The sequence below is a fragment of the Myxocyprinus asiaticus genome, chromosome 12, assembly GCF_019703515.2.
Source record: "Myxocyprinus asiaticus isolate MX2 ecotype Aquarium Trade chromosome 12, UBuf_Myxa_2, whole genome shotgun sequence".
NCBI lineage: Eukaryota > Metazoa > Chordata > Actinopteri > Cypriniformes > Catostomidae > Myxocyprinus > Myxocyprinus asiaticus.
Window position 1 is genome coordinate 51,572,516 of NC_059355.1, and position 22,144 is coordinate 51,594,659.

The 22,144-nt window shown below is 40.2% G+C and overlaps 1 protein-coding gene across 6 annotated transcripts in view; it reads left to right on the forward strand.

The window, feature by feature from the left end:
* The window catches only part of LOC127449549 (peripheral plasma membrane protein CASK-like), a 63,700-nt gene that overhangs the window by 33,944 nt on the left and 7,612 nt on the right, over positions 1-22,144 (forward strand). For 2 of the 6 annotated variants that reach the window (XM_051713045.1, XM_051713046.1), the window contains exons 10-23: positions 418-517; positions 4,980-4,997; positions 5,464-5,585; positions 11,274-11,351; positions 11,437-11,517; positions 15,321-15,509; positions 17,584-17,662; positions 17,760-17,845; positions 18,026-18,094; positions 18,252-18,320; positions 18,571-18,606; positions 20,573-20,611; positions 21,542-21,738; positions 21,818-21,933. In XM_051713045.1, coding sequence (XP_051569005.1) covers positions 418-517; positions 4,980-4,997; positions 5,464-5,585; positions 11,274-11,351; positions 11,437-11,517; positions 15,321-15,509; positions 17,584-17,662; positions 17,760-17,845; positions 18,026-18,094; positions 18,252-18,320; positions 18,571-18,606; positions 20,573-20,611; positions 21,542-21,738; positions 21,818-21,933 — 1,279 coding nt within the window. The remainder of the gene's footprint in view (positions 1-417; positions 518-4,979; positions 4,998-5,463; positions 5,586-11,273; positions 11,352-11,436; positions 11,518-15,320; positions 15,510-17,583; positions 17,663-17,759; positions 17,846-18,025; positions 18,095-18,251; positions 18,321-18,570; positions 18,607-20,572; positions 20,612-21,541; positions 21,739-21,817; positions 21,934-22,144) is intronic. The other 4 variants (XM_051713048.1, XM_051713049.1, XM_051713047.1 and 1 more) reach the window with 3 other exon arrangements.

The following is a 22,144-nucleotide window of genomic DNA, read 5'->3' on the forward strand; positions in this document are numbered from 1 at the left end:
CTAGTGATTGTAAATGTTTCTAGTTCTGCTCAGCTCTGAAATATTGAATCAGATAATGAGTAAAATGCTTCTCCAGCGATCACGTTTAACTGGTAAAGTCTTGGATGTGGCGGCATTCAACAGATTTTGCTCTTTATCCCACCAGTGCTGGTTTCAGGCTAGCAACAGCACAGTTCTCATTGACACGCATGTTTGCCACATGAAAGTGAGGAATGTTTTGTTGAAACACATCAAACGTTCAGTGATGATGAAGCAGGTAAGTGATGGTTGATGAATAAAGTGTTGTGCAGAGCTTGAGCCTGTATAAAGGTGAACGCACTGGAAATGTCAAACAGAAAACATGTCCCTCTTCTCATTAACTGACAATAGGAAGTGATTTTAATATCAATGTGTGATTATGGTCTGTCTGGTTGTCAGGGCGCCGTGCTCGCTGCCGTATCAAGCCACAAGTTCAACTCGTTTTACGGCGACCCTCCCGAAGACCTGCATGATTTCTCAGAGGACCCCACGTCTTCAGGTACATGATCTTCTGTGTCATGACCAGTGGTTTCTGGATCTTCACATGCTTTATCAGTCGGTATAAATGTATGTTCTTGGTCGTTTTGGGTTCCACAGAGGACGAGACGCAGGCTTACTCTATTTCTGTGGAGGTGATAGAACGAAGAAACAGATTTTCACTGAATCTCAAAGGTCTTATATAAGGAATCAGGGCGTGAAAGTAAAGAATTTAGGACAGAAATATATTGTTATTACATAATATAATATAATGTACATTTTTATATACTAAATGATCTTTTGGGGGCCTTTCTCTGTAAGTTGATTAATAAATAGGCACATCATGAAATTAGTTGACAGCCCTGAAAATAATATAATATTCATGTTAACTAGATTCTAAAAACAACAGTGTAAATTTAAAGTTGTCCAAGACTAAAGTTGAGCAAAAAGAGAGACATATTTTAAGTATTTGGAAATATTTTGATATTTAAAATGATTGTCATGTGATTCTATCCCTGTACAATAATTTCCATGATTTCAAAGCCCTAAAGAAAATCATATATCCTTTTTATGATATGATTTCAAGTTGAATAATGTGTATAAAGCCCACCTTAAGAAGTATGACGGTTTGTATGACAATTAATCATCAGCTAAAGTTCCTCATGGTGACAGCCCTCGGTTACACAAGCTGCACTGTCAAATCTCATTGGCTGATGCTGAATGCTGAAATTCACTGCAGACCTCTTTATCAACTCAATCTTAGATGAAGCAGCATGAAATCTGAAGAGTTTAGGGCTCCATATAAATAAATGAATTAATAAATTAATATTTCACTACTGGATTTTTTTTTAACATAATTTATGGCTATTATTAAAAGAAATACTCAAATGTAGTAACTCTGAAATCACTTTATTGTCTTGATGTGTGTCTGCTGCTGCGGTTTTCATGTTCATGCTGTTTCTACACAGAGCTGAAACTTTACATCCCCACTACCCCACAGCTCTGTTCCTCATCACTTCACAGCATGTTGTTTGATTTTTGTCTGAAGTGAGGAGGATTTTTGCGGCCGTCATCAGCTGGTCACATTCAAAGGAAGTCAAACCACACTTTATTTCCTGTTTCCGGTGTGGGGGAGGTGTGGGGGACTCGTTGTGTCATCATCCTCTACTTTCAATCCCTAGTTTTCTCTGTTATAGCGCAGCGCTCGGCTCATGTTAAAGCCACACTGCAGAAACGTTATTTCTGGTGACTGTGTGCTCTCATCTCAACGCTGTGGTATTTCCTGAGATCTTCACACTGAAGTTACCTCATGACCCTTCACTCAGTGTCCATTTATCATTTATATGAGCAAAGAGTTATGTTGAATTTATTCTGGATGTGGTCAGCACTAGGGCCCTAGACCTTCGGATTCAATTTAACAATGGTATTTAGTTGCCGATTCGATATGTATTTTGATTTTAAAAGTGTTGCATTTTGATGTTATGATATGTAGCTGTTTAACCCCTTTTGTCTCAAAGAAATGTTTTTGAAGATAGGAGTCATGTCTGACATGACAACTGTTTTCATAATTCACAAGTCAGTGTTAATCAACCCATGGATAATAATTATACTGCATTACGTTTCATAGGGATAAATGGATGCTAAGCTCAGCCCTTTAACAGGGAAACTAACGGATATTCAACAGAGAAGATGACTGAATAACTATAACCTCTTATAGCACAAAATGATCAACATAAGAAAGAAGAAATGCTCCAATACAGAGCGGCACAAAACAGCATATGTGCATCCCAGACGCTGAAAGACACGCTTCAATCGGAGCGCATGGAGTCACAGAGCGTTACTCACTCCGCGTTCAATAGTGCACAACTGTTTAATAATGATGTCGTTCACAGCATCCCGCAGTGTGATGACTGCAATTGTTTACAGCGAAACTATTTATTAAAGCAGTGTCAGACAGAGTGTGCAGAACGACTTCTGACTCTTAAACACTCTTCACAACACCTCACAAATAAACATGGGGATTATGAATAATAACAGTAACATTGATCACAGCAGAGGATTTGACATCTGACAATGAAGAAGTGGCGATTTGATGGTTGTAGCAGCGATGCTTTAAAGGAGTAAATGTGAAGAATTAAAGAGAGAAAACCTGTTTGTGTGAAACTGCACAAATACAGCTTCCTATATATGGGAATTGATCTATAGATGTATCTGTATAGATAGATGTGTCTATCTGCCAAAGTAAAAAAAAAAATTTAAAAAAAAGATTTTCATCAGGGAGACGATTTTAAAATCTCAAGAAACAGATCTTTTATTCTTATCAAAACTGAATTCACAATCAAAATTATGAGACTCATGTTTCTATTTCAGTAAATTTAGAATTAAAATCAACATTTATTTAAAGTTTGATTAAGAAAATCTAACAGCTATAGGATTATTTTTATTTTTATTTCTCCCCAATTTGGAATGCCCAATTCCCAATGTGCTTTTAATTTCTCGTGGTGGTGTAGTGACTCGCCTCAATCCGGGTGGCGGAGGACAAATCTCAGTTGCCTCCGTGTCTGAGACCATCAATCCGCGCATCTTATCACGTGACTTGTTGAGCTCGTTACCGTGGAGACGTAGCGCATGTGGAGGCTTCACGCTATTCTCCGCGGCATCCACACACAACTCGCCACGTGCCCCACCGAGAGTGAGAACCACATTATAGTGACCACGAGGAGGTTACCCCATGTGACTCTACCCTCCCTAGCAACCGGGCCAATTTGGTTGCTTAGGAGACCTGGCTGGAGTCACTCAGCACACCCTGGATTCAAACTCACGACTCCAGGGGTGATAGTCAGCGTCAAGACCCCCTAGATATATGATTTATTAATCCATAATATTTCTTTCTCATTTTAGATATGAACAGAAATCACACGAGATCTCTTTTTTTATCTCAGATGTTTCTCTTAGACCAGTGGTTCTCAAACTTTTTTGTCCCAAGGCACACCATTTTTTTTTTTCTCAAAATGCAATAATGCGTACATCCTAATAAATGTGAAATGAACTGTGTTAAACCATATGCTGCCTCTGAAACACAAATCAACAATTTAAAATGGACTTGAAACCATTTTTTAGCAAAACAAAAACTGATTTTAATGTTAAATATATAACTAATTTAAGTGCTTTTAAATGATGATTGAACAGTACAGCATGTTTTATTATCTTTCATTAAGAGCACTAACCCAAGGCCAACACACACACACACAAATTCCAAAGCTCTGCTCATTTTAACTCGTTAGTGATGAAACAAAATATTTAGGCTGAAGTGCAAGAAAACGGGTCCTAAGTCTTTCAGGATTTGGTTGGTGACTGATATGAGCATGTCTCTGTGAACAGAGTTTTTAAAGCGTGCAGTAACAGTGGACAGTGCCACTCGCATGTCCTCCTGCACCGATAAGTGTCCTCTTCTTTTGTTCTTTATGTACGTCATTGATGAAAAGGCCAGCTTGAACAAGTAGATTGTCGGGAACAGTAACAGAATGGCAATGGCAGGGTCTGAAAGATTTGGGTATGGCTGCGCTACCCGCAACCAGAATGTGTCATGGGGCAACTCGGCAAAGTCAGTTTTAAGTGTGCGATCTTCCTTCAGTTCCTCAAATTCCTCTTGTTGTCTCAATAACAGTTTCTGTGCAGATGCGGAAGAGAGTGAATGGAATGGTGCGTGTTTTAAAATCTCCCCGCTCTGCTTCCAGTTGTTATGACACCTGAACACTTCAAAATACTCATGATAGCTTTTGACAACTCTAACCGGTAAATCCACTTCACTAGCTAATTACACTTTGACATCATCACCAGAGATAGTTTCTCTGGTGCATAAGGTCAATATTTTAAAACTCTAAAATGTGAACATTATGATGAAAATAAATTAAATAATACAATTTGTAAAAGCAATATTTGCATAATGTACTAAGTTAGAAGGTCTTCTGTATAATTAACAGCATTAAGGAGAGAATTTCTTTCATATGTAAGCAAAATGGACATTATAACTGAAATATACCCAAATGAATCAAAATCAAATTAAACCGAATCAAAATCAGAATCGAAACGAATCGGGAAATCTGTATCAATATCCAGCCCTAATATTATAACTCTATATATTTACTGTATTGTATGTCAGCAATTGACTCATTTATGTCCATTTTTATTTCTCCAGAGGAATTTTATCAGAAACAATTTTATGAAATATATCACAGAAATCCATAAAGTCTCCTGAACTGTGAAAGGGAAACCACTGAGAAATTACATGTAGTTCTGGGAAATGTTCAATCTGATCTGAAATATTAGTTTGTGTTTTCAGAGGAGAACAATGTGTGTGTGTCTGTGTGTGTGTGTGTGTGTGTCTGTGTGTGTGTCTCACTGCTTCTGCGTCTCTGTCTCTCTCTCTCTGCTGTGTGAACTGATGGTGTTGTTGTGGTTGTTTTAATGCTGCTGTACTGTAGGATTGCTTGCTGCAGAAAGTAGGTATCTCTCACAGCCTCAGCCTTCATCTTCATCATCGTCATCATCATCTCTGTTGTCCTGCATGCACCTCAGACCGTCCGTCTGTCAGTCTTTGATAATTTTACACACGATTAATGACCGTCAACATCTAATAAAACTCTCTTAAGTGTCTGTTTCTGTCTGATATTAATAATAACACTATCAGTCGTGTGTGTGTGTGTGTGTGTGTGTGTGTGTGTGTGTGTGTGTGTGTGTTATGAGAGGTCTGTGAACTGTCTGATAAGCTCATCATCAAATTCTCATATATTCACATGTAATTTCACCTCATGAGCATCGAATGAGTTCAGATTGAGATTCTCAAGGGTTTGAATCATGTCACTGTCTGTTTCTTAATTTATGTACACAAATGTTCAATACTTCCTGTGATTGTGAGCTGCTGTCACTGATGTGTGTGTGTGTGTGTGTGTGTGTGTGTGTGTTTAGGGGCCGTGTCTCAAGTTCTGGACAGTCTAGAGGAGATTCACGCATTGACAGACTGCAGTGAGAAAGATCTGGACTTCCTGCACAGCGTCTTCCAGGACCAACATCTGCACATACTGCTAGATGTGAGTACAGCGCACACACACACACAAATGACATGGGCTGCCAAAGTCACCAGTTCCGTTCTGATTGGCTGTCATCACAGATATTTCTGGAGTCCGTGTGCATACGTCTTTTTATCTGAAATCAAAGCGTTATAGGTGATACACAGCTCGCAGAACAAACCACTTCATGTGAACAACTGAACAATAACCCTCATTATCTCAACACTCAGCAGAATGAGTTACACAGCAACAACATATATGAGCTTCTCCAGTTATTAATTGATTGATTTATTAACACACCAGAATTGTAACTTCAGGTTTGTTTGTCCTTGTAATTAATCGTTTTCAGTCTTATAAGTGTGAGTTTGATTGACACCAGACAGAAATTGATTGTTGTGTATTAGTCATGTAGTGACACTCACTCGCCCACCGTCTAGACGCCATCAAAACTACTGCTGAACTCAAATGACGAGTGAACTTTATAATCAGTCATCATCATGTCAAACGATAAAACCCCTGAAACTGAACACATTAATTTCCCAGATAAAGTCACCACAGAACAGAAGTGAATCGCTCGGTCACTCTGATTGGCTTCAGTGTTTGTGTGCTGATGGATGCGGTGAAGAGCTACTGGTGAAAGAAAAGATGGCTGCTTCGGTGTGGAGCTCTCTAGTGTTTTTGTTACTTTTGTTTGTTTGTCATGTTTTTTGTCACTCTTTCCCGATCAGTTTCACCAGGGATGAACTGCTGAATATTCGGCAGGGCAAAGCTGCTAATTTTTTGCCGGTGTTTGGTTATTCGGACGTTTTATTAGACATCTTAGTTGGAGGCGCAGCGGTGCTCTACAAATGTTCCATAAGACGCATCGTCAATGCGGCTTAGGACTCCGCTGCCGAGTATTCATCTGCCGAACGTCCACTCCCTCACCAACGAAACGAATGAACTGCTTCTGCTCACTCAAACAAATAAGCACTTTTCTAACTCCACTCGTCTGTGTTTCACGGAAACCTGGCTGAGTGAAGCCATCCTGGACAGCACGTTACATCTGCCGGGCTTTCAGCTGTTCAGAGCGTTGCAGAGTTATCGGGGAAAACGAGAGGCGGTGGAACATGCTTTTACATCAGCGAAAGTTGGTGTAAGGATGTAAAAGCGTTGAAGAAGATGTGCTGTCCTAATTTAGAGTTGCTCTTCATCAACTGTAAGCCTTTCTACTCGCCGTGGGAGTTTTCTTCATTTATTCTGGTGAGTGTTTATACCCCGCCACAAGCATGCATGAATGCAGCGTTGCAACAGCTGGCTGATCACATCACAGACATGGAGCAACAACACCCGGACTCTCTTATCATTATTCTGGGAGATTTTAATAAAGCTAACCTCACCCGTGAACAGCCAAAATACAAACACATCACATGCCCCACCAGAGAAAGAAATATACTGGACCACTGCTACACCACTGTAAAGGATGCATATTGCTCTGCCCCACGTGCAGCTTTAGGACTCTCTGATCACTGTCTGGTTCATCTTCTCCTGACCTACAAGCAGAAACTTAAATCAGCTAAGCCTGTAGTAAGGACTGTTAAGAGATGGACCAATGAAGCAGAGCTGGAACTACAAGCCTGCTTTGAGTGCACTGATTGGAGTGTTTTTGAGGCTGCAGCCACAGACCTGGACGAGCTCACAGATACTGTAACATCATATATCAGTTTCTGTGAGGATATGTGCATTCCTACTAGGACATTTTTATTATTCAATAACAATAAACCATGGTTTACAGGAAAACTCGGACAGCTTCATCATGCCAAAGAGGATGCTTACAGAAGTGGGGATAAAATCTTGTACAACAAGGCCAGGAACACACTTACTAAGGAAATCTATTCTGAAAAGCTGAAAAAACTGTTTTCAGCCAACAATCCTGCATCTGTGTGGAAAGGCCTGAAAAGCATCACCAAGTACAAGACACCACCAGTCAACTAATGACTGATGAACTGAATGTGTTTTACTGCAGGTTTGAAAAGCCCAGTCTCACACCCCTCTCCCGCTCTGATCTTCTTAACACACACATTAACACCTCCTGGAACCCCCCTCGTCCTGCTATTCAGTCTGCACTTATGATCTGTGAGGAGGATGTGTGCTGGGTCTTTCGGAAAAAAAAAAGACTAGGAAAGCTTCAGGCCCAGATGGTGTTTCACCTGCCTGTCTGAAAGTCTGCACTGACCAGCTGGCCCCCATCTTCACACAGATCTTCAATAGATCACTGGAGCATTGTGAAGTTCCCTGCTGCTTCAAATGCTCCATCATCATTCCGGTCCCGAAAAAACCCAAAATCACAGGACGTAATGACTACAGACCTGTCGCTCTCACACCTGTGGTCATGAAGTCGTTTGAGAGACTGGTTTTGGCCTACCTGAAGGACATCACTGGACCCCTGCTAGACCCCCTTCAGTTTGCTTACCGAACAAACAGGTCTGTGGATGATGCTGTCAATATGGGACTGCATTATATCCTGCAACACCTCGACAGACCTGGGACTTATGCAAGGATCCTATTTGTGGACTTCTGTTCAGCCTTCAATGCCATCATGCCTGATCTCTCAACCAAACTGACCCAGTTCTCCATGCCCACCCCAATCTGTCGATGGATCACCAGCTTTCTGACAGATAGGTAGCAGCTAGTGAGACTGGGGAAACTTGCATCTGGGGCCCTCACTATTAGCACTGGTGCTCCTCAGGGATGTGTTCTCTTTCCACTGCTCTTCTCCCTGTACACGAATGACTGCACTGCAAAAGACCCCACTGTCAAGCTCCTGAAGTTTGCAGATGACACCATGGTCATCGGCCTCATCTATGATGGTGACGAGTCTGCATACAGATGGGAGGTTGAACAGCTAGCCGTCTGGTGCGGTCACAACTGCCTTGAGCTGAACACACTCAAAACAGTGGAGATGATTGTGGACTTCAGGAGAAATCCCCCCCATCCAGAACAGCACTGTGGCAGCAGTGGAGTCATTCAGATTCCTGGGCACTACCATCTCTCAGGACCTGAAGTGGGACACCCACATAGACTCCATTGTGAAGAAGGTGTACTTCCTTCGCCAGCTGTGGAAGTTCAACCTGCCACAGGAGCTGCTGACACAGTTCTACTCGGCCATCATTGAGTCTGTCCTCTGCACTTCAATAACTGTCTGGTTTGGTTCAGACACCAAATCAGACAGAAGGAAACTACAACAGACAGTCAGGACTGCTGAGAAGATTATTGGTGCCCCCCTGCCCACCCTCCAAGACCTGTACGTCTCCAGATTGAGGAAAAGTGCAGGTAGAATCACTCTGGACCCCACACACCCTGCCCAATCCCTCTTTGAGCTGTTGCCCTCTGGCCGGCGCTACAGAGCACTGAGCACCAGGACATCCAGACACAAGAACAGTTTTACCCTCAGGCCATTTTCCTCATGAACAATTAAACTGCCTCAGGACTCCCCCATAGTGCAATAATGTAAATACATACTGTATCTCATGTACATATGTAAATTCACATATTTAATTCAATGACTGTACATACCCCTACCTTGCACATACATTACCACATGCACATGTACATACGCCATTCTGTTATATGTCCTATTAATTGTATGTCTGTTTATACTCTTACCTTGTTTTATATTCTGTGTCTCACTGTAATGTTCTGTGTGCACTTGTTTCTCCTATCACCAAAAAAATTCCTTGTGTACGTGAGAACACTTGGCAATAAAGCTCATTCTGATTCTGAAGTTCAGCGTGTTGCTGCTGTTTGCACAAACTGTGTGTGTTCATGCATTGTATATGTGTACATGGTGCACACGTTTGTGAAAATAACTCTGACCCAGAACGAGGAGCTTCGATGATTTGATTATATTCAAGTGTAATTTATTGTGTGTAGAGAGAGACATCAAGACTGGGCTGGTACAGCGATACAGAAAACAAACTCGGATTATATATCTTGATATTTTTCTGTCATTCAAGTCTTGACAACACACTGCCTGTTTTAGACGTCTTAGAACAGTAAGGCTTTTTTGTTTTGAAAAGAAATCAATGCTTCTGTTCAACAAGAATGCATTAAATTGATTAAGGATTACAGAAAACATTTATAATGTTACATATGACTATTTCTATTTAAATAAATTATTTTCATCCAAGAATCCTCTGTTTTTCAAACTAGAGACTCTGATATACTCGTCATCTTGTCCCGGTCAGATCCAGTTTGATTTCTTCTTTAAAGACAGTGGTGTGTGGAAAAGCTTTCATCCTTCTAAAGAATAATGGACTGATGATAAATGTGTTTCTTTTTGCCCATTTTTAAAACCGAAATTGGATGTGCAGGTGTAAAGTGACTTGTTTGAAATGCGTGCACAGTAGTTCAGCAACTGAAAGAAAGACACCGTACTGCGATGTCCAAACTTCATTAAAGGAATATTCCGGGTTCAACACAAGTTAAGATCAGTCGACAGCATTTGTGTCATAATGTTGATTACCACAAAAAATAATTTCGACTTGTTCCTCCTTTTCTTTAAAAAAAAGCACAATGGAAGTCAATGGGGTCAATCTGTAAACATTAAAATACTCAGTGTTTCAGAAGTATAGACACAAGACATAAACAATGTGTGTGTTAACATTATAGCCAATTTTACAACTTCGTTGCCATGACGATGTGATGTCAACAAACCCTAAAACCCCAAAACGACTGTAAAAATTACAATTTAAACAACTTTACAGCTCAGATAATACACGTTTTAACAGAAAAATGAATGTCCGTGCCTTTATAAAATTATAAGTAGTTTCTTAAGTACCAAATTAGCACATTATAATGATTTGACAGTATTTTCTTTGAGTGCTAAAAATGGGGCTTTGCCATCATAGGTAAACATTTTAATTAAAATAAATAAAAACATAAAATACTTGTTTCAAACAGTAATAATAATTAGCATAATTACTTGTGTTTTTTGGCAGTGTTTTTGATCAATTTAATGCATCTTTGGTGAACAGAAGCAAACGTTTCTTTCAAAAACAATAATGAATGATTTATGTTTATGTATTTTTTTTCTATAAGAGGAATCATCATTTCATTCAAATAGCATTTTTAATCAAGTAGATTTAAAATATTTAATTCAAGAAGTAAGGAAAGTAAAAATCAAATAAAAAATAATTAACACGTTTTCACACAAGGAAGAAATTCTAATTGATCATTTTCATTTAAATGCACCGATAAAACAATACATTGTAATAAACCGCAATATTATCTACATACATTTGTTGATAAGTTTTAACATTCTGCACAGGGACTTCCGAGAACATTCTTGATTGATGACACAAATGAATCATTGAACCAGTTCATCCATCTTAACGCTCTCACACTCATGAGTCACCATAACACGACGAGTGAGTGTGAAACTGATGCACTGCTGAGGACAAAATGCACATTAAAATTGTCACAATATTCATGATGTTTGTTCATTTAAATGACCAGCAAAATTACATAAAAAGAATGGTTAATAGTAGATATTTGAGTCCTATAGGTGTGTAAGTACAGTGTAAACAAGTGAAGGAACCTGTTATTGTCAGCACACTAATGTGAGCACAGATTCACACACAACATGAACAGCTGCACACACTGTTTCCTGTCAGATCACTGCTGTCAGAATGATTCTTGAATGTTTGTTTGGTGTTTGATATGTTTCAGTTGTATGATAAAATCAACAGTCGATCTTCACCTCAAATCAGAAACCCTCCCAGTGATGCCGTTCAGAGAGCGAAAGAGGTGCGTCTAACTCTCCACATCGCACACATTTACTACAGCTTCAGCTCTTTATACACGCCACTGAATTCTGACTGTCCCCTCACAGGTCCTGGACACCCTTTCCTGTTACCCAGAGAACATGGAGGCAAAAGAACTGAAGAGAATTCTCACTCAGCCACATTTCATGGTGCGTTCAGAGACGCTCTCGTGTTTCAAATCTTTCTGTTCACGATGGATCGAGATGAATCACGCATCACAAACGGCTCCGAGTCACATATAAACCACATAAAAAAATACATGCTGCTATGTCAAGACTTTATAGTTTTACATTTATATTTTATCAAATTAGCAGATGCTTTTGGGTTTAAGACATGTCTAAAATCAATAGAAGACAAATAGTATTTATTTTTGTAGTATTTATGCACTTTGAGACCAATAGGGCAATTATGTGGAATTAAACCGTAAGCTGGCCAGTTTTAATAAATGTTCTCAATACTCTCTACATCACAAATGTGAGGATATCTGGGACGTGAAAGGTAAGCTACACAATTTGCGATTATACACAAAATTCTGTACGGAAACGGCTCAAGGGCAGATTTCTTTTGTGCTAAACCAAAACTCATGGAACAAAGTGTTTTTTTAAGAATGACATGACGCACACCATATTATCAGTAAAAGGCCATTTGAATGGAAACGAGCAGGAGGCAGCAATTTTTGCAAACCTTTTTTACGCATTTTCACTTTGTCGATTAACGGTGCAAAAAGTGGATGGAAACTAAAAGGTAATTAGCCTGTAAATGGTTCACCTTTAGTCATCTCTGCTGGGGTAAGAGAAAGTATTTTAACACAGAAAAAGCTACACACTTCAGTTTGAAACAAATTGATTATTACTTGTTTTCTGGGGGTATTCGTGTGAAGTGTGAGCTGGACGTGTTCAGGTGATCGTGTGCTGTTGAAGTGAGCAGCTGCTGTGACAGTCTGTCGGCTTTAAATACAGTCAGACTGAGCAGGATGGGGGTGTTGTCATGGAGACACAGGTCACTCAGGGATACAGCAGGTGTCAGAGCGACGTGTGTGTGTGTGTGTGTGTGGGGGGGAACACTGAAGACAGACAGAAGAAGTGTCGAGAGAGGAACATCATCATGGAGTTTTACACACACAGAGTCACTATCTGCTCTGGAACACAGCGGTGAGGAATCATGGGACATCACGGCACGCATCACTACACTGATTTAAAACTGTGGCTTTAGTTTAGTGTTTGATAGTTTGGACTGAACTGTGCATTTAACACATACCTGCAGGTTTATATCAGAAAATGTGAAGATATTAGCCACTGAGCGGAACAATGAGGCATAATAATTTATTTTATAGAGTTGTACATTTTATTCAGTACTTTCAGTTTTCTTTCCAACAATGTGTGTTAACAGTGTGTTTAATATAGAGGTCTAGATGATTCCTAATGTGAGCTGGTCTATGTAGTTTACTGGTTAGTGTGTGTCCAATCCTATTAGCAGCTCTTAGTGTCTGACACAGAAGGGATGATCGCGGTCATCACACACTCATACACCTCAAACACACAAACACCAACACTTCAAATAATAATACATTATAGCGTGTGCTAAAATCATTCAAATAATACAGTTCATGATAATGATGTGAAATTATTAGTTCTTAATTTCTGTGTTTACAGATTTACACTATGAGGGGAGCAAAGGATCATTAAAACACCGTTAAACTCATTATCATAATTTATACACAAAACAAAACTAGCGATGTAATTATAAAACCTTTAATTAAGATTGGTAACGTTTACTGGGTTTGAGAAACTGTTTCTAATAGTTTAGTTATATTTTATTAAATTATTAAAACTGTTTTGTATTTTTTGTTTTTTGTTTTTTTACAAATTAAAATGTAATTTGAGTCATTTAAATGTTAAGTTCTTCAGAATAGGTATGTGTGTATTTTTGTTTTATTATTGTTCTTGTGTTTTATGCAAGCTAACAATTTAATTATAAAAGTAAAAATCAATAGATTACTTATTGCAAATTCCAAAGATTTTCGAATATTTAAGATTCAACTTGTGTTAGTGTCTTCAGCCAGATCATTTTTCATTTTTTAATAATTATTAAAAAGTTTTATATTGAAATTTTTAATGTACGTTTTGAAAAGCATTCTGTAATTTACTCTGTGTGTTGTTTTCTGTCTGTGTGGGTTTGAGATGATCTAACCGGTACTAGAACTCTCTAGTCACTGACTGAACACCAGTGGCGGGCCGTGCAGTTAATGTCTAGGCCTTCAGTGTGATTCATGCCATTAAGAAAACACAGTTTCATAATGAACAAGACACCCTATGCCCATCATACATTGTGTCACAGCTAACTAGTAATACCAACTGACATTTTAAAAACACGTCCACGCACGAAAGCCAGAACTTGAAATGACACTTAATGCTCAAGCAAGCCTAATTTTAAATGCAGCATGACTGTTTGTGAAATGAATGTCAAAAATCATAATCTTTCATATGAATCTACCATGGAGGCTTATAATACCTGGAAAAATCTATCTAATAATATTTGCGATTTAAATGATGCTTGCAATAAATTTCGTTTCATCAGGGTACACGGTTATCCTATTCAAGTTGGATGTGGGATATTCCTACTTGATATCTCCGACCATAAATGCATTCCATTCTCCGATATTCGGAACTGCAACGCTCCCGTTCGCTTAGCAGGGGTTTGACTCTCATTAGAGACGTCTCCTAGCAACCCAACTGATAAACAATGCTGCAGCGCTAGCATTTGTGCTTCAGGTGTACGATTATCAAAAGAGATTATAATGTTTTATACACCTGTTTCTGCAGGCGTTTGTTAAACAAGCTTTAATCTCATGTAATGTGGAAATTAACTCATTTATTGATATTACTTAATAAAGTGAATGTTTATCACTTACTTTGTATATCTCCCCGAGTGTCGACATGTTTGTGTGACATCATGCCCCTGCATCTCGGCAAAATCGGAGTTGAGAATTTCTGCACGAGCCTACACGTTGTAATTCTTACTTCAAGATGCATCCATTGCACTTTTCCTAGTTGGAAGATGTAAAATCCGACTTTCCAAGTCGAATGGAACGCAGCATTACTTTTCAAAACTTGATCCGACACTGAATGCTCAAGCAGCCTAATTTACACTTAGAAAACTCCTGATGTTGCTGTAACAATGCAAAAAGCACTTACCAATTTACTTGGTGAAAATCAGTCCTCCTTTCCTGTTTAATAAATCAATTGCACGATCATGCAGAACATCTCATGTTTTTAAATCCATAAGGATCTCTTTCTCAATGGTGATAACGATCAGTGATGACGATCTCGCGCTCTTCGCTCTTGAATTATGTACATCATTTAAAGCATGATTGCGTCACTCAAGGCCAGCTAGAAGGCCTCGACTGGGACATATCCTAAAGATCACACCCACCAAGAACAAATAAATCAATCTGATTGGCTGATGAATCTGACAATCTGACTTTAGTTGCTCATTCACTTGCACTGTTGAGGGATTCTGTGGAAATTCTGAAGGCCTGAGGGGGTGGAGCTCAGACTCACACGCTGCTTTGGGCATGTGATTTGTGAAACAGTTGTCACACTTCGCTTGAAAGCATCAAGGAATAAATTCTGACTGGATAAACTTTTAATTTTTCTCTATTCGTTTGTAGATTAATTAAGAGTGGAAAGCGATTAAACATACATAGGCAAAAAGGTCAATGAGAATGAAAGGATGAAAAATATTTATTTATTTGGCATGTTAGGCCTGCAGAGAAGGCTTTGCTGGCCCTGAGAAATCGCCACTGCTGAACACACAATCACACCTGAGTAAGAATCAAGCACAGGCGTTGAGTGTGTTATCTGCACCATCTCTGAGTTGTTATAATGTGCATTGACACTGTTTATCACGTGATGTTCAGTGATGTCGTGTTGTTTGCTGCGGTGTGTCACAGGCTCTGCTACAGACCCATGATGTGGTGGCTCATGAGGTTTACAGCGACGAGGCGTTGAGAGTGACTCCGCCCCCCACCTCACCGTACCTGAACGGAGACTCGCCCGAGAGCATCAACGGAGAGATGGACCTGGAGAACGTCACGCGTGTGCGACTGGTGCAGTTCCAGAAGAACACGGATGAGCCCATGGTACACACACACACACACACACACATGTGTGAGGGATTGATGTTTGAACACTGGCCAGTGCGAGCTTGTGCTAGCTTTATGTTCTGAAGATAATTGTTAAACAATATATGTTTATTTCCTAATATCAGACATCATTCAAACAGAGCATACAGTATATTACACAGGACATTATCATGGTTAGGTCAGTGTAGCTAGTCTTAAATAATAATTATAATAAATAATAGTATTTATGAAAAACATATTAGCCGAAACACATTTTAAAACTAACTACAATTGCCACTGTTGTTATAAATATAAAACTATAACATATCGTCAAAATATCAGTTACTTTTACTAATGCAATATCGTGAAGCAATTTTGTAAAGGTGATGATGTGTAATGAAAAAACAACAACTTTATTTTGGCATGTAGCACTTGCTCTTTTCCTCCTCAGTGCTATTTGGCATGTCAGGGCTGCCTACTGTTTGAGAGGTTCGACTTGACTTCCTCCATAACGCTTTAAACTAGAAAATTCTCACTAGAATGGAATTGAAATTGGTCACATCAGTTTTGAGGTCTGTGCACCGTAATATCGAGGGAAGCCCGGTTGTTGCGCGCCAGAGAGCAAAGCTGATCATTAGTGCGAGCTGGTTACGTTATACTCGTGCGAAAGCTTTAATCACACCACGAAAATATCGCAGTGCAAATGAGAAGCCTTTAGCTGAAGCGAGATTATCATTAAATTTGCCTCGGCAGTTCTAAATATCACTTGGGCAGCTGCTGAAAAATCTTCACTGGGAAAACCATGTCATTGTTCTTTCCCTGCTGTGACCCACCAGTACAACACAGAACAACATTTACATTCATATGAAGCAGAATGACCCACAGATGTGTTGATGTTGAAAAATATTCAAAATAACTAACGTTTTCTGTTTTTTCAACTTTTGAGGGAACACAGTGCTAATTTCCACATATGTGGACATCATGTTTATCAGCACGCTGACATGTGAAAAATGAACAGATGTTTTAAAGCGGCATATCAAACGAAACTAGAGACTCTACTCTTTACAACCAAACAGGTTTCAGTAAAAAAACTTAGAGATTTCTTACCAGAAGCACTTTTGATGGACCTGCGCTAGCAGGAGCGATTCACAGAAATCAACGTCACACTGTTGTGTCACGTGATTCGGTGCACCAGAAGTTTAACCCTTAAATGACAGTGTAGAGTCTTGCGAACAGTGTTCAGTCGATTCATTTAAATTATGTGTTGCGTATAACGAAGCCAAAATACAACATCCACACATGTGGACGCGGGGTCACACGAGGTTAACCTTCAGAAAAAGTTGGTAATCTCAAGAGATCAAACTAAATATTAGGTGGGGGCCTGCTCGCTAGTTTGAATCCCAGGGTGTGCTGAGTGACTCCAGCCAGGTCTCCTAAGCAACCAAATTGGCCCGGTTGCTAGGGAGGGTAGAGTCACATGGGGTAACCTCCTCATGTTCACTATAATGTGGTTCTCACTCTCGGTGGGGCGCGTGGTGAGTTGAGCGTGGTTGCCGCGTTGGATGGCGTGAAGCCTCCACACACGCTATGTCTCCGTGGCAACGCGCTCAACGAGTCATGTGATAAGATGTGTGGGTTGACTGTCTCAGACGCGGAGGCAACTGAGATTCGTCCTCCGCCACCCGGATTGAGGCGAGTCATTACGTCACCATGAGGACTTAGAGCGCATTGGGAATTGGGCATTCCAAATTGGGAGAAAAATAAATAAATAAATAAATATTAGGTTTACCATTTTTACAACACTGTTACCAATATTTGTGACATCTCTAAAAATAATTTAAAACCCTCATGTGTTTTTACTTTTACAATTACATGTGGGGTGTGGCAATACGTAAATTATAATTTTGTTCTCAAATTAATCGAAAAATTCAACAGATTATGTGCAAATGATGACAATGTTTTAATTTATATTGGATAATTCTGTATGTATCTATAGTAATAGTTCTCTCTCTAAAGAACTTGAAAGTGTGAAACGAGGTTTTACAGCGCAGCAGAATAAAGTTGTGTTTGAAAGTGAATTGTGTGTTGACAGGGCATTACTCTGAAGATGAACGATCTGAATCACTGTATCGTAGCAAGAATCATGCACGGAGGAATGATCCACAGACAAGGTGCTGCTGACATCATCATCCACTCACACAGCACTGTTCACACGTGTGGCCTTTATGTGCAATAAATGTGCATTCCTGTGCTTGTGCTGTTTTTCAGGAACGCTGCATGTGGGAGACGAGATTCGTGAAATAAACGGCATCAGTGTCGCAAATCAAACAGTGGAGCAGCTGCAGAAGATGCTGGTGTGTGTGTGTGTGTGTGAGAATCAAACTCTCTGACTGATTGAGTCTTTATAATGTGTGTCACGTCAGACTGTTTTAAACATGTTTGTCTTATATGAAGTAGCTAAAACACTTGAACGTTCAAACAGTAATGACAGCATGTGATTTCCTGCACTAATTGTTGTGTTTGTTTTCACACAGCGTGAGATGAGAGGCAGCATCACGTTCAAGATTGTACCGAGTTATCGCAGTCAGTCTATATCCTGTGATGTAAGTGTTTCCTTCACTCTGTAGTGCACACTAGATCTTCTCTGTCATTGTGAGTGAGAGCGCCACACTCTGGTCACTACTGGAACATCATCACTGTTTTACTGCTCTTGTTGTCTTCTCCTGGCCTCTAAATGAGTTTTTATTGGCTGTATTTCAGAAAGAGTCACCGGATGTGTCCAGACAGTCTCCTGCTAATGGACACTCCAGTGTCACCAGCTCAATATTAGTAAGACTGTGCAGGATTCACACACATCTCTCATGAGTCTGTAGAGCTTTAGTCTGTCAAAGTGACGAGAGTGCAGCGCAATACATTGTGGGCTCAATCTTCCACTGTGATAGCATTTAATTATTAAAGTGGACATTGATTTATGTTCTAACCCAACTTTCTGCCAACATTTCTGCCAGTCTTTTTAAATTCACAGCGTTTTTATATTTCAGTAATAATGGGCAGTTCATAAAGTAACTTCTGTGTGCAGGATTTACCATCGACTATCCAGCCGAAAGGTCGACAGGTGAGACCAAAGTCCAGTTTAATGTTGATTCATCCCATCTGAACACCTCAATGTGTGAGTGTGTGTGTGTGTGTGTAGTGTGTGTGTGTGTGTGTGTTTGTAAGTTTTCAGTCTCTCGGCTGTTGCAACTTTAAGGTCACAAAAGACAAAAGAAAATGTAATCTTAAAATTATTTACACTAAAATTACACTAAGATCACTAAAAGTTCACAGACCAGCTATGCGCTATAACGAGACATGACATTTTAGGGGGTTGTCTTGTATCATGCGATTTGCAAACATTCATAAAATATAAAGTGCGACACTTACATCTTCAGGATATAAAGCTGGAACACGAACAGTTGGTACTGATCCATGCTTGAGAATCAAATATTTAGAAAAGCCTGCTTTATATTGACCCTCATTCACAAAGCAGTCCGGTGTAAAATGATTTGCTCAAACATACACGAATTTTGGTATGTTTTGGGGCACATATGCTTCAGTGGCTCTGATGCCGGGAGTACATTCAAAACAGTGTTACTATGAATGCAAACTTTAATACAGTGAAAAAGAAACTCTATTAGCATAACATAAAAATATATATATATATATAAATAATGTCCAACATTCTTTTGAATGTCCATGTACTAAAATAAAATATTTGATGCCATGAGAGTACCTTCATTTACTATTACTGTTATTTTGAATGGCCATGAAAATGAAGCAATGTGATAACAATTTTACCTGATCACAAAAAGTAGTCCGTTAATTTACCTGATGAACTTTCACCTTTTGCTGACCCTTTATGCTTCGCAGAGCTAATGTGTGCTTCTAAATCACTTGCACCTTTATTAGCAACTGACACATAAGTGCCAGCTTTACATGTCATACATTCTGCTTCCCACGGATCTCGACCTGGAAAAAAGCATGGGAATTTTTTGTGCAAATCTTGAGGAAACATTTAGAATATCAATTTAAAGTGACTACTACTAACAGAAACATGTGTTGTAATACTAATATGTCTTGCTTGGGTGGGGACAAAAAGTAAACGGTGTTGCCGTGCTGCCGTCTTGACAAAGTGCTCGGGGATGCTTTCGCTTCAAGTGTTCGTTCATGGCGGTTGTACTGCTGTGATAAGCCGTTTCTAATTTGCATAGCTTACACAGCACCACATTGTTGGGTCTCTGGCTAAAATACTCCCACACTTTAGATGACCGTGGGTGAGTTTTTTTTAGCTGCAGCTTGTTCTTCGGGGGAATCCATGCTTAAACCGGACGCTGCCATTTTAATTACTCCATTGCGATGCGCCGGCGCATGTTATGCAAATTGGCGTATTTCTGTAATCGATGACATCAGTTACATCGATGAATCATTCCAGCCCTAGCGTGAAGCCTCCACACGCGCTACCTCTCCGCGGTAACACGCTCAACAAGTCACGTGATAAGATGCGTGGATTGACGGTCTCAGACGTGGAGGCAACTGAGATTCGTCCTCTGCCACCCGGATTGAGGCGAGTCACTACACCACCACGAGGACTTAGAGCACGTTGGGAATTGGGCATTCCACATTGGGGAGAAAATCAAAAAAAAAAAAAAAAGAAGGAACGAGTTGAAATTATTATTATTATTTTTTATTTATTTATTTTTTTGTGGTAATGAACATTATGACACAAACGCTGTCGATTGAGCTGAACTTGTACTGAACCCGGAATATTCCTTTAAATATGGAGAAATGTGTTAAACGCAGCTGAGAGTACTGTCACACATTGTTTTGTCACCAGGTGAATATTTTGGATTTTAAAGCCTGTTGCGGTGTAAATGTGTGTTATTAGTGTCAGTAGACTCAGTTTAATGAGAACATCCCCTCACTGTTCTGCTGTAACACATGATAACTGCATCATCCTGCATGCCTGTGCACGCTCCAGCTGTTGTGTGTGTGTGTGTGTGTGTGTGTGTGTGTGTGTGTGTGTAATGCTTTCAAACCTTTAGATCTCCAGATCTGCAGTGAAGGATAAATTGTTCCGTAAGGTGAGTTTCTCATGTCCAGTACAGTAAAACTGATTCTCTCTGATTCAAACCGAATCTCCCATCAGGCTTTGCTCCTCTAGCTGGTGCTTTTAGACCCTGCAGGCTTTCTGTAGTGATGGTCCCGCCCCTCACCCACCCGGCCAATCACCTTTAGTTGTTCAGTTCACATCACAGATGATTGGCTGTTTAGACACGCCTGTGAGGTCAGTCAGGGGATTTGCTCACCTCTGATTGGTTGTAGAGCCTTTGTGTGAGTGTGTCTGAGTGTGTGTCTGAGTGTGTGTCTGAGTGTGTGTGTCTGAGTGTGTGTGTCTGAGTGTGTGTGTCTGAGAGTGTGTGTGTCTGAGAGTGTGTGTGTGCTGAGTGTGTGTGTGTCTGAGAGTGTGTGTGTCTGAGTGTGTGTGCGAGTGTGTGTGCGAGTGTGTGTGCGAGTGTGTGTGCGAGTGTGTGTGCGAGTGTCTGAGTGTCTGAGTGTGAGCGTGTGCGAGTGTGTGTGCGAGTGTGTGTGCGAGTCTGAGTGTGTGTGTGTGTGCTGAGTGTGTGTGTGTCTGAGTGTCTGAGAGTGTGAGTGTCTGAGAGTGTGAGTGTCTGAGAGTGTGAGTGTCTGAGTGTCTGAGAGTGTGAGAGTGTGAGAGTGTGAGAGTGTGCGGGAGCGTGAGCATGCGAGTGTATGAGCAGCTTGGATGTGCGAGTGAGCGAGCGAGTGAGTGCGAGCTTGTGTGTGTGAGCGTATGAGTGCGCGAGTGCGAGGTTGTGTGTGTGTGCTTGTGTGTGTGTGTGCATGTGATAAAATCCATTACATGCGTCACATACATTTTAATCATTTTTACGAATGCAATTCTACATGTTTTCTGTCATTTGAATTCTTCCTCTCGCTGTGTTTGTTTTTAACATCAGTCGTTGATGTGAGCATTTCACTGTTGTTTTCAGATCTACGTGCGAGCACAATTCGAGTACGACCCGTCTAAAGACGACCTGATTCCCTGTAGAGAGGCGGGCGTGCGCTTCAGAGTGGGCGACATCATTCAGATCATCAGTAAAGACGATCATAACTGGTGGCAGGGCAAACTGGAGAACACGAAGAATGGCACGGCGGGACTGATCCCATCACCGGAGCTGCAGGAGTGGTGAGACACATAGAACACTTCCACAATGTTTAAACCGGTGTGAGCTGGAGCTGATTCTGTGTGTGTGTGTGTTTGTCAGGCGTGTCGCATGTATAGCCATGGAGAAAACCAAACAGGAGCAGCAGGCGAGCTGTACGTGGTTCGGCAAGAAGAAGAAACAGTATAAAGACAAATATTTAGCCAAACACAACGCAGGTAATAAGCAGCTGACACTCAACATCGATAAGAAACCCTTTCCCTTACACATTCATACACGTTTTAAACTCAAATCTTGATGTTGAAAAAATGTTCATACCTGCTTTTTGTCAACTACCCACAAATATTTACACACAATATAATTTGTCACACAATATGTTCACACAAATACCTAACCTTCCACTTATAGAAAAGTGTGTGTGTGTTAATC